Genomic DNA, 17,688 nt, shown 5'->3' with positions numbered 1-17,688 from the left:
CCAACTGGCTTGTAAGAAATCTTTCCTGTTACTTTTGTGTTGCTTTAGAGACAAGCTTTCTCTGTGTAGACATGACTTAGCCTTGGACGCTGGAGACCAGGCTGGTCTTGAACTCACAGATCCCCTGCCTCTGCCCCCCAAGTGCTGGGACTAGAAGCTGCAGTCACCCAGCAACCATTTTTACTCTTAGAGATATAAACACTTTTTCACTTTTAAAGCTAAATCAGAGGATCTTATTTACATAAGAATGATTGATTTTATCAACGAAAAGCCGTACTGTTGTGGTTTAATTGTGTACTATCAATGAAAGTACCATAAGGCAACAATTCAGCAGAGAACTATTTACTGACTAAAATACTTATGCGAATTAACAATAATCTTCAGTAAGCTAGTCTTTTCTCTATTATGAAAATGAGCACAATGATAGACGTCAATGCTAATCAAAGTGAGTTGATCCATATCCAAACCTTATAACCTCCTACACAATGAGATCTTGTTTCAAAAACAAACATAAAATAAATACAATAATAAAATACTCTTTTATGACGGATGCACATTCCTCAGTAGCCTCTTTGCCCTACTGTTCTAAGAATAGATAATATTCATTATAGTCTACCCCACACAGTTACATTGTTTTATGTTGTAGTTTTTATGTAAAGGCAAAACTATGTAGGCTTCCCCTTCTTAGCTAAGTAAAGAATTAATGTGCATATTTCCCTGGGCTCTGTCATTTATATTCTGATTAAACTCTAAGAAGCAATAACCTCCTGAACAATTTTCCTTTGGGTGCAGGAGTTTAGCATAATGTGGAATTTCAACCCCCCTTACTAAGAGTAGATATTGAACACTGTTCTTGAGATGTTGAAGAAAATAGCAAAATGAAACTATACATATTCCACTCTAAGAGCAGTTTAGAGCAAAGACTACCATGAGGCTAGAGAGCCCGCCTTCAGTTGGATTTTGTTACTGATGTTGTGAGGTACTGGGCCCTGAACCAAGTATACCAGAGATGCTAGAAAAGTCTCCTCTCACTCAGCCCTGGCCCTATTCTCTTTATACTTTTTAATTCGAGGGGAAACTCACAACACTGATCAGAATGGCCTTGAGTTTCCTCCTAGCCCAGATAAGACTTGAACTTAAAATCATCCTTCCTCAGCCTCACTAGTCACTAGGAGCACAGGCCTGTAACACAATCTTGGTTCAATTTTTATATGAATGGTAACCACTGGCCAGGCACAGTGACACACACCTTTAATCCCAACACTTGGGAGGTAGAGGCGGGCACATCTCTGTGGGTTTAAGGACTGCTGGGCTATATAGTTTTAAACCCTATCTAAAAAAGGGGGAGAGTAACTTGATGAAAACTTACATTTTTACATAGATAGTCTCAAAGGATCTCCCAAAACAATACTAACTAAACTAAATGACAAACGTTACTATCACCAAAACCAGTACAAGTGGGCAAGTGGCCTTCTGACACAGTGCACAGAGGGAACGGAGCATCAGTGCCACAGTATTTATGCCCCACGTGCATAAAACATGATGAAATAGCAGACACTTCAAAGTGAATGTCCTAGCTCCTTAAAGATAAATGTCACTAACACAAAAGTCAATAAAAGGGATTGAGGAAGACAACGTTCCAGACCAGGGCCCCCTAATTTCCACAGCTGACCCCGGCTGACTTCAGTCATACCAAGCATGCTCTGAGCCAGACCCCCATGATGCTGCATCAATGCTGCTGACATGTGGCAGCTCTATGACGCAGAGAGCCGTTAAGGACAATACAGGGTCATGTCTGTGACTTACTTTCAAATGTTTCAGAAACACTAACAGGATCTGACAAACCCAGGAGAAAGGTAAATGAAAGCGCTATAGACTCTTCTAGTTTCCTTAAATATCTCAAATTATCCCAAAATACAAGCTTTTCAAGCTTACTTTTAAACAGGTAATAATTCATTGTTTAACATTTTTAAAGTCTGTTTATTGTCTACTTGGAATTCATCACTGAACTCCAATCTGCTAATTTGTCCAGAAAGAGTGATGATTCATTTTTAAACTTGTAGGACTTCCTTGTACATATACTAGAAACTTTCTGAGGCCCCAAAGAAAAGAAAACCAGAAATAACTAGGTCCTTTTTATGAGTTAACTCCACAACTTAGTAACAAGTAAATAATTAAGCACTGCCACCAGCCTGTTAAGCAACTGTCCTGTAGGAATTACTGCCCACAATCAGATGGCTTTAGAACCAAGATGACACAGGCTGGAGGTGGGACTCGCGGTCAGACTGCTTGCCTACAGTACATGAGGCCCTAGGTGCAATCCCGCGAACCAATAAATACAGTGATTTTTAATTTGTTGTTTTCTTAAAATTGGCATCCTCTTAATCTCTATTTTTAATTCATGAGTTCAGTCTGAATTATTCAGCTTGCTCAACACTCCTTTTGCGTCTATTAGGACCGCTACTGTCAGTCACATTGGGGTAAGAGCCAGTCTGTGATAAGGAATCAGTAACTGTGCATATATATTTACAGCTTGCAGCTATCTCTGTTCTCTACAACACCTCCAGGACTGTGGCTTGCTTGACATCTCTGAATGTCTTTACACTCCCTTTAAAACTCTAATTTCCATAGGCTTCTAATCTTACATATTTTTACAAAATTTTAATGTGTGTGCCTGTGTATTTGCCTAGAGGCTAATGGGGCAGGCTGCTCGCCCTGGAGCTGGAGTGACAGGAGGTTGCGAGCTGTCTGATATAACTGCCGGGGACATATGCTATTTCTAAACATCCTGTCTATCAGTGTTCTCTGTAAATTCTCTCATTTTCAATGCTACCATCACTCTATGGTCTCTGATTATATATTAAATAAACTGTCTCTCTGGTCTTTTCCAAACCTCCTTCCTTTTGTCTTATTTTGTTTTTCATCCTTGCATGCAAGGAAGGAACCCAGAGCCTAGCTTAGGCCAGGGAAGAGCCTGACCACCTCGTTCTACTTCTTTACCTTGAAGTCAGCAGAATGTGTATGACAAACTTCTGCTTTCAGAAATGAACCAGACATATGAGGTCTTCAGTGACTATTGCAACTATTTCCATGCAGACTTTGTAGAAATAATCAGTACAACGCAGCAACCTTCTAAGGGTGCTGCAGGTCAGTTTATATGCCCAACAACAACTGCTTCTAAGTTTAGTGTGATTCTGATTACATAGGGCAGTACAAAAGCCTGAAAAAGATACTCATTCCTGAACGTACACATTTTAAAGGTAAAGACCGTTCATTCAGCTACGACAACTAATTTAATAGGCTATCAAACACTGCCAAAGTAATTCATAAATGTTTCTTGTTTGATTTTCTGCTTTACCAAAATGCAAAAGAGGTATAAACATTCTTGAATTATAATTTGCTAGAGTATCAAAAACATCTTTTCATAGTTAAAAAAAAATACTAAAAAAGAAAACAATTATTCTGCCAACCCAATTTTAGAGCTATCAATTTCGGGAAACAAAGTGAGAACATCCATTTACAACAACAAGAGCCTGGTCATTACTCTCCCCAGGAGGAATTAAAACAGTTCTTACCTAATTCATAGAGATGCCCATCTACATGAACTAACGCAATAAAATGAAGATCTACTTTTTCATCTATACTTGGTGCCTGGAATAGGAGGGAAAATGTATTATACACATTAGTAGTTAAACAAATCAGTCAAGTCAATGTATATAAACAATTTCAAATGACAGAAGACAACATTTACCCAATATAATTCAAGGCCAATTACTGATGTGAGCACAGAGTGGCCATGTGTATGTTTGTGACACCATGTTCCCATCAACAAGGAAGACATGTTTTAGTTTCACCTACACTGGAAACTGAACACTTTGCTTAACTTGGAAATTCCAGTGCCCAGCATAAGATGCTCTACATGTGCACAGCATATGCACAATGCACATTGTTCAGTGAAATGTATGACTGAGCTCATTTATGAAGTATAAAACTTTAAACTATGAATGTTAAAACATTTGTCAGAACTCTTAAAGTTAGCAACTCTTTTGAACTTAAATTTTAGGACACCAGAGAGTAAGTTGTCTGCTGCCTGAGCTTAAAAATCTCATGCTTTGAACAATGCAGTATAAACAATCATTTCAGATCCAAACAGCTCATAAATGAAGAGATGAAAGGAAAGTCTGATGATTATAACTGTAGAAAAGAAAAAATTAATATACAAAAAATGGAACTTCTATTTCTTCCTCCTTTTCATTAACTCCTAATAAACTATTTTACTTACACCTACATTTAAACTATTTGAACTATACCTGCATTTCCTTTTATCAAACTCAATTTACACAAGTAATACTCACATTTCTTAGACAGTTGAACGACTTAGGTAGTTACATCAGCTGGCATTTTATGACAGATAGTACATGTGTTAGCTATTTACCAACTCTAAGTAAGTTGAAAGGAAGTGTAATCACAGCTTAATACATATGGAACGCTAATTGAAGTAGCTCAAATCAAATTATGTCTCACGATGTCTAGTATCTTTTTAGGCAACACAATAGCTTGTAACTCAAAAGGTGTTATTTTCGCCATCAAATAATTTTATATTTTTCAATAGTTTAATATAAATGCATTTGATGTAGAAACTAAAGTTACAGAACAAACACTATTTTTTTACTCATTACTATTGTATATTATACAGCATCCAGAATGCCTCCAAATATTTACTGACATAATGACTCATTTAATCTTGTTCTTTTGAAATTATTTCCCTTGAGATATGAGTGAAAGGAAGTCTTCTTAACTGCTAGGGCAAACTAACTCTTGTCCATTCCATCTAGAACTAAAGAATTCCACAGACAACATTATAGTTTTATCATCATTCCATTCCTGTACAACTCTTTCCTGCAGACCATCTCACGATAGGAACTGACATCAAACTTCAAGACAATCTAGTCCACTAATTTGATAATTGTGTAAAGTCTTATCTCCTAAAGATACTAAAATATCTTGTGTTTTCCACTGTGCTGGACAAAAGCCCAATCTTTTTTTAATCTAGTAGTCCTTCAAATACTTGACATGTGTGACAGTGATTTAATTTCCTTAATTCCCTTTCCAGTTTTCATATTGCCCAGTAAGGTGCAAGGTCACTAGAGGTTAAGAAACTTCAACTGGAGTTGGAAACCTGAATATGCACCCAGTCCCTGGGAGCTTTGGGTTTCTTATCTGTTTGAAGTATTAAGTATTAAGCTAATAGTTTTGTTCTACTACATCTGGTTTTTTAGTTTGTTTTTTGTTTTTAAACTTTAATTTTTCTTTCATATGTGTGGGTGTTTTTCCTGATGCATATCTGTGTACCAAGTGCATGCAGTGTCTACAGAGGCCAGAAGAGGATGTCAGATCCCCTAAGGCTGGACTGAAGGTTCAACTATCCCCAGAAGGTTGTGAACTGCCATGTGGGAGCTGGGAACTGAATTGAGAGCCTTTGAAAGAACAACCTGTGTTCTTAATCACTAAGCCATTTTTCTAGCCCTACTCCATTGAGGTTTAAATGACATTGTGAAAATATTTATGAACTGTTAAGTTTTATATAAGCTTTATTTATTATATTAATATATTGTCACAAATATAAGCAAGTATCAAATCTAATATATCAAGATTATTCACCAATGTCCCTTTTAACTCAAAGTGGAAATTAAAATACAAATATCAAGCCAGGTGTGCTATATAATAGCACGTGCCTATAATGCCAGCATTGAGCTAGGTGTGCTGGCACATGCCTATAATGCCAGCACTTGAGAGGATAAGGTTGGCTGATCAGGAGCATGAGGCCAGAGCTACACAGTGAGATCCTGTCTTAAGACAAAAAGCAAAAACCCTCTAAAACAATATGAAAGCCTTCCAACTTTTCATAAAAAGTAAATGTCAACTTTCTTCAAGACTTCATTATTTCTGGTAAGCTTTATCCTTTGACTAACTTCATTAGTCTGAGAGTTTAAGCCTGCAATCATTCAACCGCTCAACAAGTATTCCAGGAAAACCAAAAGTAAGCAAGCAGTGAGTCCCAGCATGTCTGCCTGTCCAAATAGCAAACAACATAGCAAAGATGAAAAACAGAAGCTATAGACTGGTAAATTCTGCCTTACCAATTACATTTTTGTATCTTTTAAATCCCCAATTTAGAAGGCTTCTCATTAATGCCAAAGAATTGAAAAGTAATATAAATCAATTATCAATGCATTCATTAACTATGAAATATAAATTTCACATTCAGAAAAGATTTAAGATATAATTAATTATAGGGTACTTAATCTATACTAGGCACTGACAGAATGCTATGTTTGTACTGACCAATTAATCACACAGATCTAGTCAGGTAGGCTATATATGATCTTACACTCAAGGACACGGTGGTAAAGGCCTGAAGTAACATGTTGAATGGCTAACACATGATGGCCCCGGACCACAGCTCATGCAATATAGCTCCAGTCCGTGTCCTTAAGCTCTACCCTATGGAGTGTTTGCAAAGCAACAAAGCAATGGAATCAATATGCAGCAATAACAATACACAAAAACATAAAACTAGAAATGGCAAAATTTATGACATTTTCATTTATGTTTAGAATCTTTAAACGCAGAAGAAATTTTTCATACTTAAAATTAAGTGAATTGGGGTTAGGGATTTAGCTCAGTGGTAGAGCGCTTGCCTAGGAAGCGCAAGGCCCTGGGTTTGGTCCCCAGCTCCGAAAAAAAGAACCAAAAAAAAAAAAAAAAAAAAATTAAGTGAATTGTCCCCTGGTCGGAATGTACAAAATTAGATTGTACTTTGTCCTTCCAATTCACCCTGTATCTTTCACTGGGCCAAACAGTACATAGCACAGCAGAGAAGCATAAATATCAAATGGATGAATGAATAAAAATGACAAATCAATGTTGTAATCTGGTGAGGAGAGAAGGGGGAGGAGAGGGAGAGAAGGAGGGAGGGGGAGGAGAGGGAGAGGAGGGAGAAGAGGGGGAAGGTGGGAGGGGGAGAGGAGGGAGGTAGAGGAGGGGGAGGGAAAGAAGGAAGAAAGAGGAGGGGGTGAGGGAGAAGAGGAGGGAGGGGGAGGGGGAGGGAGGGGGAGGAGGAGGGAGGGGGAGGAGGGGGAGAGGGAGAGAGTAATAACAAGCACTCTTGACATTCAGTACAAACGGAAGGTATATAAGGACCATACTGATATTTGGTAGAAGCAAATGCTTGAAGAAACGGTTGTCGTGATAGTTTGAAGGCAGCTTCAAAAGGTAAATGAGGTGAAGAAAGGGACATTTCACTGCTTGTAAATGTTAAAATGTATGCATAATTAAACTCCTCTTGCTTCAAATGCCAAAACAATTTATAGAGACAGCAAGTATCTGTGGATGTACGGTATACACTGAAGCATTCAGATACTGCGTGTTTAGAGGGGCTCTATCAAAGCACACCCATTGCCTTCAGGAGCTTAAAACGTCAGAAGATAAGAGCTTGGCTGCTTAATTCTGCTATTTATTTTAATGTGGGAGAACTATTGGAATTCTATTAACTTTGATATTTACGGCAATATATATGCATATTATAATAGTTGACTGACAACTTTAGCTTACAAGAGAAAAAATAAAACTTGTTGGACACCTAGAACAGCACACAAGGAACAAAGTTCTGCCTCCTAATTGGAAAAGATCTTTAGACACTGAGCTGGCAGGAAAGATCGGATCAAGATTAAGCCCAATACCTGAGCCCCATCAAGGAATAAAATAGCTTAGATGCAACACACTACACATTAAGGGTTTAGACGGAGGACAGACTAAGTGAAGCAATCCAGAGCATGGCAAGAGACTAGTCATGCTCAGAAACATGAAACATAACAATGAAGGCACAGATGGCAAAGGACTCGGAGGACCTAGCATTTGCTGACCTAAGTTATCTAGGTGAGATCAGAACGGTGATGGGTAAAGAAACACGCACTCACGTTCCCAATTCCCAGAAACTTAGTGTTATCACAAATGCCAGTTAGTACTCAACAATAGGCAGGGACCCTTACATTCACAGACTATGGAGTGCAGAGATGGATATCCACCAAGGGGCAGGCAAAGGTCAAGCCAGACTGCAGAGCATGGAGGTATGCTTGCAATTTATTGGAGTAGAGAAAGCTAAATGGTTGAGTGAACCAAGAGAAAAGCACCGTAAAGACTGAAGACGTTTAAGGAAAAGCAAACACACAAACAAGAGACTGCCCTTGTCACTGGGAGAGGAGATGGAAGGTTGACTACACTTACAACAGCATGGAGACCCAAAGATGGCAGGCGTAAGAAGGGTCGCCAGCGACGCAGACGGAGAGATGGACTGGTAGCCTTTGCAGGGCCTACATGGTTACGTTTGACCCAGGGCAGGGATGCATGGTGACACAATGATGAGGCCTTCGTTCTGCAGTGGCTAGAATGAGGCTGTGATGAGGATGGCGAGGAGGACTACATAATTAAAAGAGAGAATATTTTACTTAGACCACGTTACTGGGTGAGCGTGTATCTTTAAAAGCAACGTATGGTCATACTTGTATTCATATGGTTGAGTACTGTCAATAATTTTATTCTAGTAAAAGATCACATATGAATGTTGGCTATAATGGGTAAAATGGGAATTTATAACCAAGCACAAGGTTATATCCCATAACTTTTAAGGGTTCATCTGAAATTTTACATATCCTCATTTTCATTGCACAGACTCATGAAATTAAAGATTTAAAAGCCACTAAAATAGTATCACTATATATTTATATATATCTGGTTTTTAAAATGTAACACACAAAAATTACACAACAGACAAGACAACATAGAGGAAAAAATGAAAAAAAAACATATCATAATAGGCACTGGTGAAAACAATCATTTAGAGTATAAACTCTAATAAGAGAGGAGTAAACCCTTACAATTATAAACAAGAGTAAAGCTAATCTCTCTGGAGATTATGACCCGAATCAACTGCCCTTGTCATCAGCTGACAAGTTATAAGGAAGGCATCATAGTCTGCTGTCCGCCTTTTGAGTAAATAGTAACATTAAATAGAATGTGTACCACTTATTTGAGGTATTCTTTGAGTACTTTACATCTATCCATTCATTTAACCTCCTAGGGAAGATCATTACAACTATGCATACAGCTTGCAATCAGAGGAAGCAGAGCACAGATGAGCCACATGACAGAACCAAGGTCATGCTACCAGCATGTTGGCGGACTGGAGCTGCACCCAAGAGAAGAGATTCTAGAGCTCAGTGGTCTTATTACCATCACAGAGCCTATGTGGCCAAGAGAATGTTTCTCTTGTCAGTTTTTATTTACACTGGGTTATAGTGAACCCATGGATAATTTTCTTAAGATGGATACTGGGGGACAATTTTCCAAATGCTGTTGTTCCAGGTCCTCTTATAATCATCACATTCAACAGGTAGCATCCATATATACGATTTATTTCTAGCCTGACAAAGCCACCATCTCTGTAAGTACAGAGAATAAGAGTTACCAGCTCTTTGGTGATAATACATTTCACCAGCCATGACATTAAGGAAGTGACTTTAGCCTGAAACTCTTCTGACTCTTAAAAGCCTTTGTTGTTACTCTTGGTGTATGTAAATAACACACTAACCAAAAACAAAATTGGCATTTCCACCATGAGGGTTTAAGAAATGTTCAGCAGCATGTCAGCATTCACATTAATCACCCATCAGAAATACACAAAGGAATACAACAGTGTTTGCTCGCACAGGCTGCTACAGTCAGTCTGAATTCACTCAAGTGAGGGGCGAATGGAAGAGGACAAAGGGCAAACCAGTGAAGTGGGGAAGCAATGGAAAAAAGAGAGAAATGGAAGGAGAGAGAGACTGAAGAGGGGTGGAGACAAACTACCTTCTCAGAGTCTGGGGAGGCCAGACTATCGTGACAGTTACACATTGAGAAGATTATGGCAGGTCAGGAGATGAAATGGAGGAGGTTTCTGGATCAAGAATTCATGTAAGAAAAATCCCCACACAAATAGGAACAAGTAGAACATGCTCAAGACCAGGTCTAGGATTGATTCTTATCTTTAAATCTAAAAAGTTAATTGCTATCTTTCCACGGGTGCTGGCAGAAGACAGATTTCTGTTAGATGTAATTTTATTACGTGTAGCACAAGGAAGATGGACAGTTATGTGAAGTCACTCAAGGATATTGTAAAAGGTCCAGAAGGATACTGCATATGCACTGGGGTATATGGCTGGAGAAGAACGTCAAGCTGGAGGAAGCCATTGTTTTAAAACAGGCAGTAGGCAAACCAGCATTGTCCTGGAGGCAGACACTCTCTCATCCCTTTACGTTGCTTACTATAAGCATGCCTTTAGGTGATGACAGTCTTATTCTTCAGTTTCGTAAAACTTGTAATTTCCAAAGTACAAAGTTACAAAAAAACACAATTAAAGGAAATATCCAGTTATGTCTGTGATGCCCCCTATGCTTTATCATTTGCCCTTGTACTGTCTGCCCTCCTAGCTTTTCTTCCTGAGGTTACTAAAACCCATTCATTGGTATAGTATCTAATATATTCACATGTAAGCACAAATATCTCTTTATATCCATAAAGGACAGGCTCCAGAAATTCTGGTATGGAAAAATCTGTGGATATTCAAATCTCTTATATAAAATCTTATAATAATATTTCTATGTAACTTGCATGCATCTTACCATATACTCAAAGTCACCTCAATTATTTCTTTTAACACCCAAATGCAGTATCAACACATGGAAAGTTATTATACTGCGTCATTTAGAGAATAATGACAAATATACCTATAGACGTTGAGCACGGGCACACTTTAATTAATATACATATATTTTCCCTCTTCACTGTGTGTGAGTGTACATGCACAATAGTGCGGGTACCTTTGGAGGCCAATGAGGAATCAGAATCTCTGGAACTGGAGTTAACCTTAGTTTTGAGTTGCCTGAAGTGGGTTCTGGGGACCAAACTTGGGTACTCTGGAGGAGTCTCAACCTTAGTCATCTCTTCAGCCCTGTGACACATATTTCTAAAGAACATTCTTGACCCATGACTGGTTGAATCTACAGATGCAGGTATGAGGAATACAAAGGTCCACTGAGTAGAGAGTCAGGGAAACCCCTCAGTTACAGCAGTGCACACATCACCCAAGCTTTTCTACCAGCAAAATGTTTTCATCCACCTCCAACCTACATGCTCATTTAGCTGATTCCTCCAAGGTCTGTAGGAGGCTGGGCACAGTGGCGCACATCGGTAGCGCCATAAAGGAAGTTGACACAGGAGGATCACTTGAGTTCAGAAGCTCTGGGCCTCAGTGTGCTGTGCTGATAGGATGTCCATATTAAATTTGGCACCAGCATGACTTCCCTCGAGTGAAGCACCATCAACTTCTCTAAGGAGGGTCAGAAATGGAACAGGTCAGGCACTACTGTAGAATTCATAATTTATCATGGTTCCAGCAGATGTTGTCTTGTTTGACTCCCAGCACATCCATCACACAGGTCCCAGGCACCTGAAATCGTAGCTCCAGGCGGGACCTGATGCCTTGGCCTCTGTGGGCACTGCACTCACGTGTATGCATGCATACATACACTCAAGAATAAAATCAATCTTTTAAAAATATTTATTTACCTTTACCTGCCTCACCTTCAGGACTTCCCACTTTCTCCATTAGTCCAAATTTTTTCCTGTTATCACAATGTTTCTGAGTAGAAAGATTCCTCTATATATCTTACAGTGAAAATAAACTAAGTTCTCTTCATCTTTGTTCATTATAAAGGTTTTATTTCTCCATTCAAAATGCCTTTTTTCTCTGAATTCATTATTTCAAAATAGTATCTTGTGTTCTAACTTGCATAGTTTCTGATGAGAAATCTGTTATAATTCTTTATCTGTATCTGATACACCTGCTTCTTCTGGGTCTTCTGAGTAGCTCGAACAGTTTTACACATATTTTGTTCCCATACGAGCACACATTTAATATTTGAGAGGGTGTTTGATGACAAGAATATTTGTTCTGCCTTAGTACCTCTGAGGTTCTTCAAGATGTGGTTTGCTGTTTTCACTTCCTTTTGAAAACAGTTAACCATCAAGTCTTCCAATGGTTTAAATCCAAAGGCCTCCCTCGCCTACTCTTTCCCACTCCATCTCTGCCTCCCTTCCTCCAGGATCCCACTTCCATGGATCAGCCATTGGACTGCTCACAACTCCTAGATACTCTTCTGTCTTTTTGTGTCTAGCACATTTTTATTTCTTTTGTAGGTGTAAAAAACTTGCATTGCCTTGTCAAAAAGTTCACCAAGCCTTTTAAAAAACATGTGCATGAGTTCAGACACACTTGTGCCATGTTGTGTATCTGGAAGACTGAGGATGAAGATAAACCTTGATCTTGGTCCACATATTTCGCCTTTTTTGCGGCAATCTCTCCTGTAGTCTTCTTGTCCACAAACCAGGCTGGCTGGTTCATGATCTTCGGGTTTCTAAGGTGTCTGCCTCCCATCTCACCATATGAATACTGGGACATTTACATACGGCTAGCTTTTCTGTGGTGTCGCAAGTGCTATATAAGCCGCTGAGCTATCTCCAGGACCTACATGCAATTTTTTTCTTTTTTTTCTACCTACTGAAGAGTTGTTCCAGGCATTCTTCACCCCCGGTGACTTTCAACACTAGCATCTCCATTTAGTTTTTTCTTATATTTTTTTCAACTCGACTAACAATTTCCATGTGTTGATACATTCTGTCCATCTTGCCTACTTGAACCTTTAATGCCATTATTACAATTCTATGATATTTGAACGTCTGCATTGCATATGGGCTTAATTCTGTTGATTGTCTCCTGACAGGATATTAATATATTTTCTTACTTTTTCTTTTTTTAAAAAATATTTTCTTATATATTTCTTCTTACTATTTTTGGTTAAAAGTTAGATACCTTGTATAGTATCTAAGACAAATAGTACTGACATTTAGGCATGCCCCATCAAAACCTTAACGTAGAGCAATGAGTCTAATCCATGCAGAGGTAGAGCTGTTTGGTTTTGCTTTTGGTACAGTTGCTCCTGGTGTAAGAGTAGGTTAAGATCCAGTATTCCCAGTGTGTAAAGAGAGAGAAGGGGGTTAATGGAACCCTCCTTTGTCAGCTCTGTTGCGCGGAAAGTTCTAAGCTTTTGCCTAAAGCCTGTGCCCAGAGGTCTTTCTTCATGTACTCATTCGCCGTCACATCAGTACTTAGAACGCTTCCTAAGCTAATGGTGGTGACAAAAGGCTTTCTCTGTTCTTGTTCAACAAACCAACACGTAGTTCCTTAGTTCCTCTTTATCAAGCACAGGGGGTTTCCAAGGATTCCATCTATTAGAAAAGGATCTCTCATAGAGAAACTGCAGAAGGAGTTTGTTCAGGGTCTTTCAGCTTTGTTTTCCGGAAGAGAGGAGCCCAGGTGAGTGCCTTCCCACAGTGGTCCTGTTTGCCTCCTCTATGCCGTCCCATGAAGACCTTTCCTGCCTTGTCTGCCTGCAGTCAAACTCCTGAGTATCCAATGAGCTCTGTGGAGAGTAGGTGCAACTCTGCTCTTCGGAGAGCTCACAGGGACTTTACAGTTACCTGAAAGCCTATAGCAGTTTGCCTTTCAAAATCTGCAAATGTTTATACCTCTTTCTTTTTCTCTTGTTTAATAAAAAGTGGTACTCTGTGTTTCCTTTCTCATCAGTCATATGTTTGGGGTGCCGATACACCTCAATAATTGCATCTCCACACTTCTCAGTGCAGCACACTACTCTTTAAACGGTGACAGAGATGATGCACTGGGAAGACACCAAGGTGTTTTCAGAGTGTTGTTAGTTTTCTACAACACTAAGTGATTTCCAACAAATATTTATAGAAACCTCTCTATATCGTGATCAGGCAACAATAACCACAGCTAATAGTCAATATTGCATACTAGACATTCAATGATACTAAGGCTACAGATTCCCACAGCAATCCCATACGATGAAAAGTTTGATTATTTCTAAACATGAAGATAGCATTTTTCCTCAAATATTGCCATATTATTTATGTGTAATTCTAGCTCTCTTTCTGTACATGCTTTTCAGTGTAAGTGTATGTAACAGAGGAAAGAACGGGGAAAACAAAGTCCTTATCTTGGCTAAGTATATTTCAAACATAAGAATTCTACATTTGTATGTGTGGCTAGCATTCTACAGTATTTAAATGTGGATGATGTATTATTATACTGTCTTGTTCCCCATAATGTCACAGCAGTTCAAGTGGCCCTTATCAAAGTATTTCAGATTTCAAGCACTGTGGAATTAAAAAAAAAAAACAAAAAACAAAACAAAACAAAACAAAAACAAAACAAAAAAAAACAAAAAGAAAAAAAAACAAGTTAGCATGCCATTTAGAGTGTGAACTTGGATTAGGGATGCTCAACCTATATTTAAATGACTCCTAGACAGTGAAGCTACTTACTATTCAGGTCTTGTTGCCTCTATGCCAGTCTTAAGGTTTAGTAAGTGACTTTTTTGTTTTGTTTTGAGTTTCTCTATGTATCCCTGGCTGTCCTGGAACTTGCTCTTTAGACCAGGCTGGCCTTGCGCTCAGGGATCTTGCTTCTGCTTCCTGAGTACTAACTAGGATTAAAAGCATGTGCCGCCATGCCTGGCTAATAAGTAAATATTTAAAGTTAGTAACTAAATTTTCACTCTGTTCATACTTGCTTATATCTCATATCTATAATCTCTCACATAAAGGATTCCAAAGATATAAGCAATCATCAATTAAAATTAGTAACAAGCACCAACGGTTGCCAAGACATTAACAGAACCCTATGTCCCACTGGCAAACTACACTGGTATTTTGATGGGGGAATGAGACTACCTACAGCACTCTACACAGAACATGCAATGATACTGTACACTTTAAGGATATTGGGTTTGACTCCAGATTACTGTGATGAAATAAAAATAGAAAGTCATGCAATTTTTAATTGTTCAGTACGTGTAGTGCCATGTTTTAACTAGCTACAGTCTATTAATTATACAATATATTATATCTATAAGTATCGCATACAGATCATAATTAAAACATTTTACTATGGAAATGCTAACAGTCATCTGAAGTGGCAGGTAGTGGTACTATCAGGCACTTTCAATTTGTCAAAAACACTACGGGGAGAGAAACAGAACAAGGTGAGCTGTAAACCTCTGCCTCAGAGTTCCCAACAGACACCTTCTGGACATCCAAAGATACTACAGAGATGAAAGCATTCTACTCTTCAAGCAGAATGGCCTTAAAGACACTAACAAACAAACAACCAAGCATTCAGACTCTTATTTAAACTCAACAGAAAAAATAAACAGAAAGGGTGAGGACAATGATGATGATGATGACTATAATTAGTATAATTCTGGTTAATCTAAGAATAATGATGTATCTAGCTGGGCCAATACCATATAAGTAGAGCTTATCAATCGCCAAACTGGGTTTATAAGAGCTGGCTCCAAGATCAGTATTTCCCATAACACAGGTAGCTACTTCACATCATTGTCAATAATTTAACTGATTCGCAGATGCATCTTTATCATCATGTACCCCCCCAAACATAATTCTGATTTCCTTTCTGACTGTCAAATGCATAACTATCTGCAGGAAGAAGGTAAATAAAATTGAAAATCTCAGGTTCTAAAAGGGAAAATTTCCTTTCACAAATAATATGCACACACTCTATTTATTTAAAAAAAATGACAAAATTATTCTTCAGATAATTTAACACCAAGCAATTAGAACTGCTTTCCAGGCCAAAAAAAATTGCCTAGAACTTTAAAACAGAGCCAGAGAACCTGCCTAAAAGTAGATTCTCTACTATATTTTCCCTGTTAAAAACCAAATGCTTGGTAAGTGAATTCTAAATTATCATAAAATGCTACAATAAAATAAGTATAGTTTGGCTTATAGCCAAAGCATTTTTTTCACTGAAACCTGTCACTGCTTATAATTACATCAAAACATGATGAACATGAAAGATAACTTAAAACAATTACTCTTGTCCACAACAGATACAACATAATTACTGAAGGACTAAGCCTAGGTTAAGATTTCCTGGGGATCTGGGGGAGGTGGGAGTAGAGGGGAGGTAGAGATGGGGTCTCACTTCATACCTGAGCTGTCCTCACACTCTTCCTGCCTCAGTCTCCTGTGTGCTGAGCACCTGCGCTCTTGGGAGGATCGGGGCTTGATTGCCAGCCCACATGACAGCACACACCGCCCTGTAACTCCAGTGCCAGGGCACTCAAGTGCCCTTTTCAGACCTCTGCTGGTACCAAGCATGCATGTGGTCCACAGACGTATGCCAAACAAAACACTCACATACATTAAGCAACAAAGAAATGGTTTTAAAGAGTAAAATTTTAGTTATTTTATTTACTTATTTGCTTTGCTTTTTGGTGCTAGGAAAGCTCTATGACCGTGTCACATCCCCGACACTGACTGATTTGCTTTAAGATTGATTGATTGATTGATTTACAGAGAAGTCTTAGAGAAGCTAATTGGATCCTCAAAAGGGATAATTATGGAAATAAAGACCATAAACCAAACAGAGTATACTGAACTCCTTTCTTTATACCATGATTAGGAGTCATTAATAAAATATGCGCTCACCCATAATTGAGTATAAAAGACTTCCTTTTGGTATGTTTATTTGCATGTGTGTGCTCTATGTGTGTGAATGTATGTCATACTAGTGCAGTGCCCACAGAGGACAGAAGAGGCAGTTGCTTCTCAGAGACTACGTACAGGCTGTGAGCTGTGCAGTATAGTTGTGAGCTGCCAGTCATCTGCAAGAGGAGCGACTGCTCTTGACCTCTGACTCATCGTCTGTCTGCCTCACAGGGTATTCTTCTAACACTAGAATGTCCACTGAGTGAGTCTTTAAAACATGGACAGGGAAACAAAAGCCTCTTTAGGGATGCTGAATACCGTAAAAGGGATTGTAACATATATTCTTTTAACGATACATATATGTGTATGTGTGGAGAAACATATGCTCATCATATAAGGCTTCCGACCTTAAAATCAGCACTATAATTTAATTTTAAACAAATTTCTGCAAATTGTAGGTTTGATTCCGCACAATACACTGGATGAGAGGAAATTTAAAGTTGGAATTTAAAATAGAAAAATAAAGTCAGATCCATGCAAAAGATGAAAACTTCTCCTGTTCTACTGGGAAAGATGGCAAAGTCAAGCACAGGCCAGAAACCATGAACCAGCACCGCGGACCACAGGCGCCATCTCTTCACCATGAGGCAGACGCCCACGCCCAGCCGACAGTCGTGTTCTCACTTCAGCTCCTAATTTCTGATGTTACATGAAATGTGAACTTACTGTTGTCCAGCTACCTAGACTAAGCCTCAGAAATTCTTTTCATATAATCTGAGAGTAGCCCCAGATAAGTTCTCAAGTACAAAGTTCTTTTCTCCTAAAATGCCTTCTGACCTGTTCAGTTAGAGCACAGCACACTCAGACCTCACCGTCTCCATACGTCACTTCTGCTTCTGTAGCTAAGGCAGGTTCACATGGGAGAACAGCACCCAGTCAGACGTGAAGGGCGGATTTTCTGAGGTCAGTGTAGCTGTTTCCCTTCAAGGAACAGC

General features: G+C 38.8%; 1 protein-coding gene across 17 annotated transcripts in view; it reads right to left on the bottom strand.

Moving 5' to 3' along the window:
* Uchl3 (ubiquitin C-terminal hydrolase L3) overlaps positions 1-17,688 on the bottom strand; it is a 53,249-nt gene that overhangs the window by 1,595 nt on the left and 33,966 nt on the right. For 13 of the 17 annotated variants that reach the window (XM_063274578.1, XM_039093599.2, XM_063274577.1 and 10 more), the window contains one exon: positions 3,576-3,651. In XM_063274578.1, coding sequence (XP_063130648.1) covers positions 3,576-3,651 — 76 coding nt within the window. Of the gene's footprint in view, positions 1-3,575; positions 3,652-8,286; positions 8,479-17,688 lie in introns of all 17 variants that reach the window. The other 4 variants (XM_063274573.1, XM_063274569.1, XM_063274570.1 and 1 more) reach the window with 1 other exon arrangement.

This window comes from Rattus norvegicus, chromosome 15, assembly GCF_036323735.1.
Source record: "Rattus norvegicus strain BN/NHsdMcwi chromosome 15, GRCr8, whole genome shotgun sequence".
NCBI lineage: Eukaryota > Metazoa > Chordata > Mammalia > Rodentia > Muridae > Rattus > Rattus norvegicus.
The sequence above is the reverse complement of the archived record's forward strand: the minus strand, read 5'-3'. Positions and strand labels throughout refer to the sequence as shown.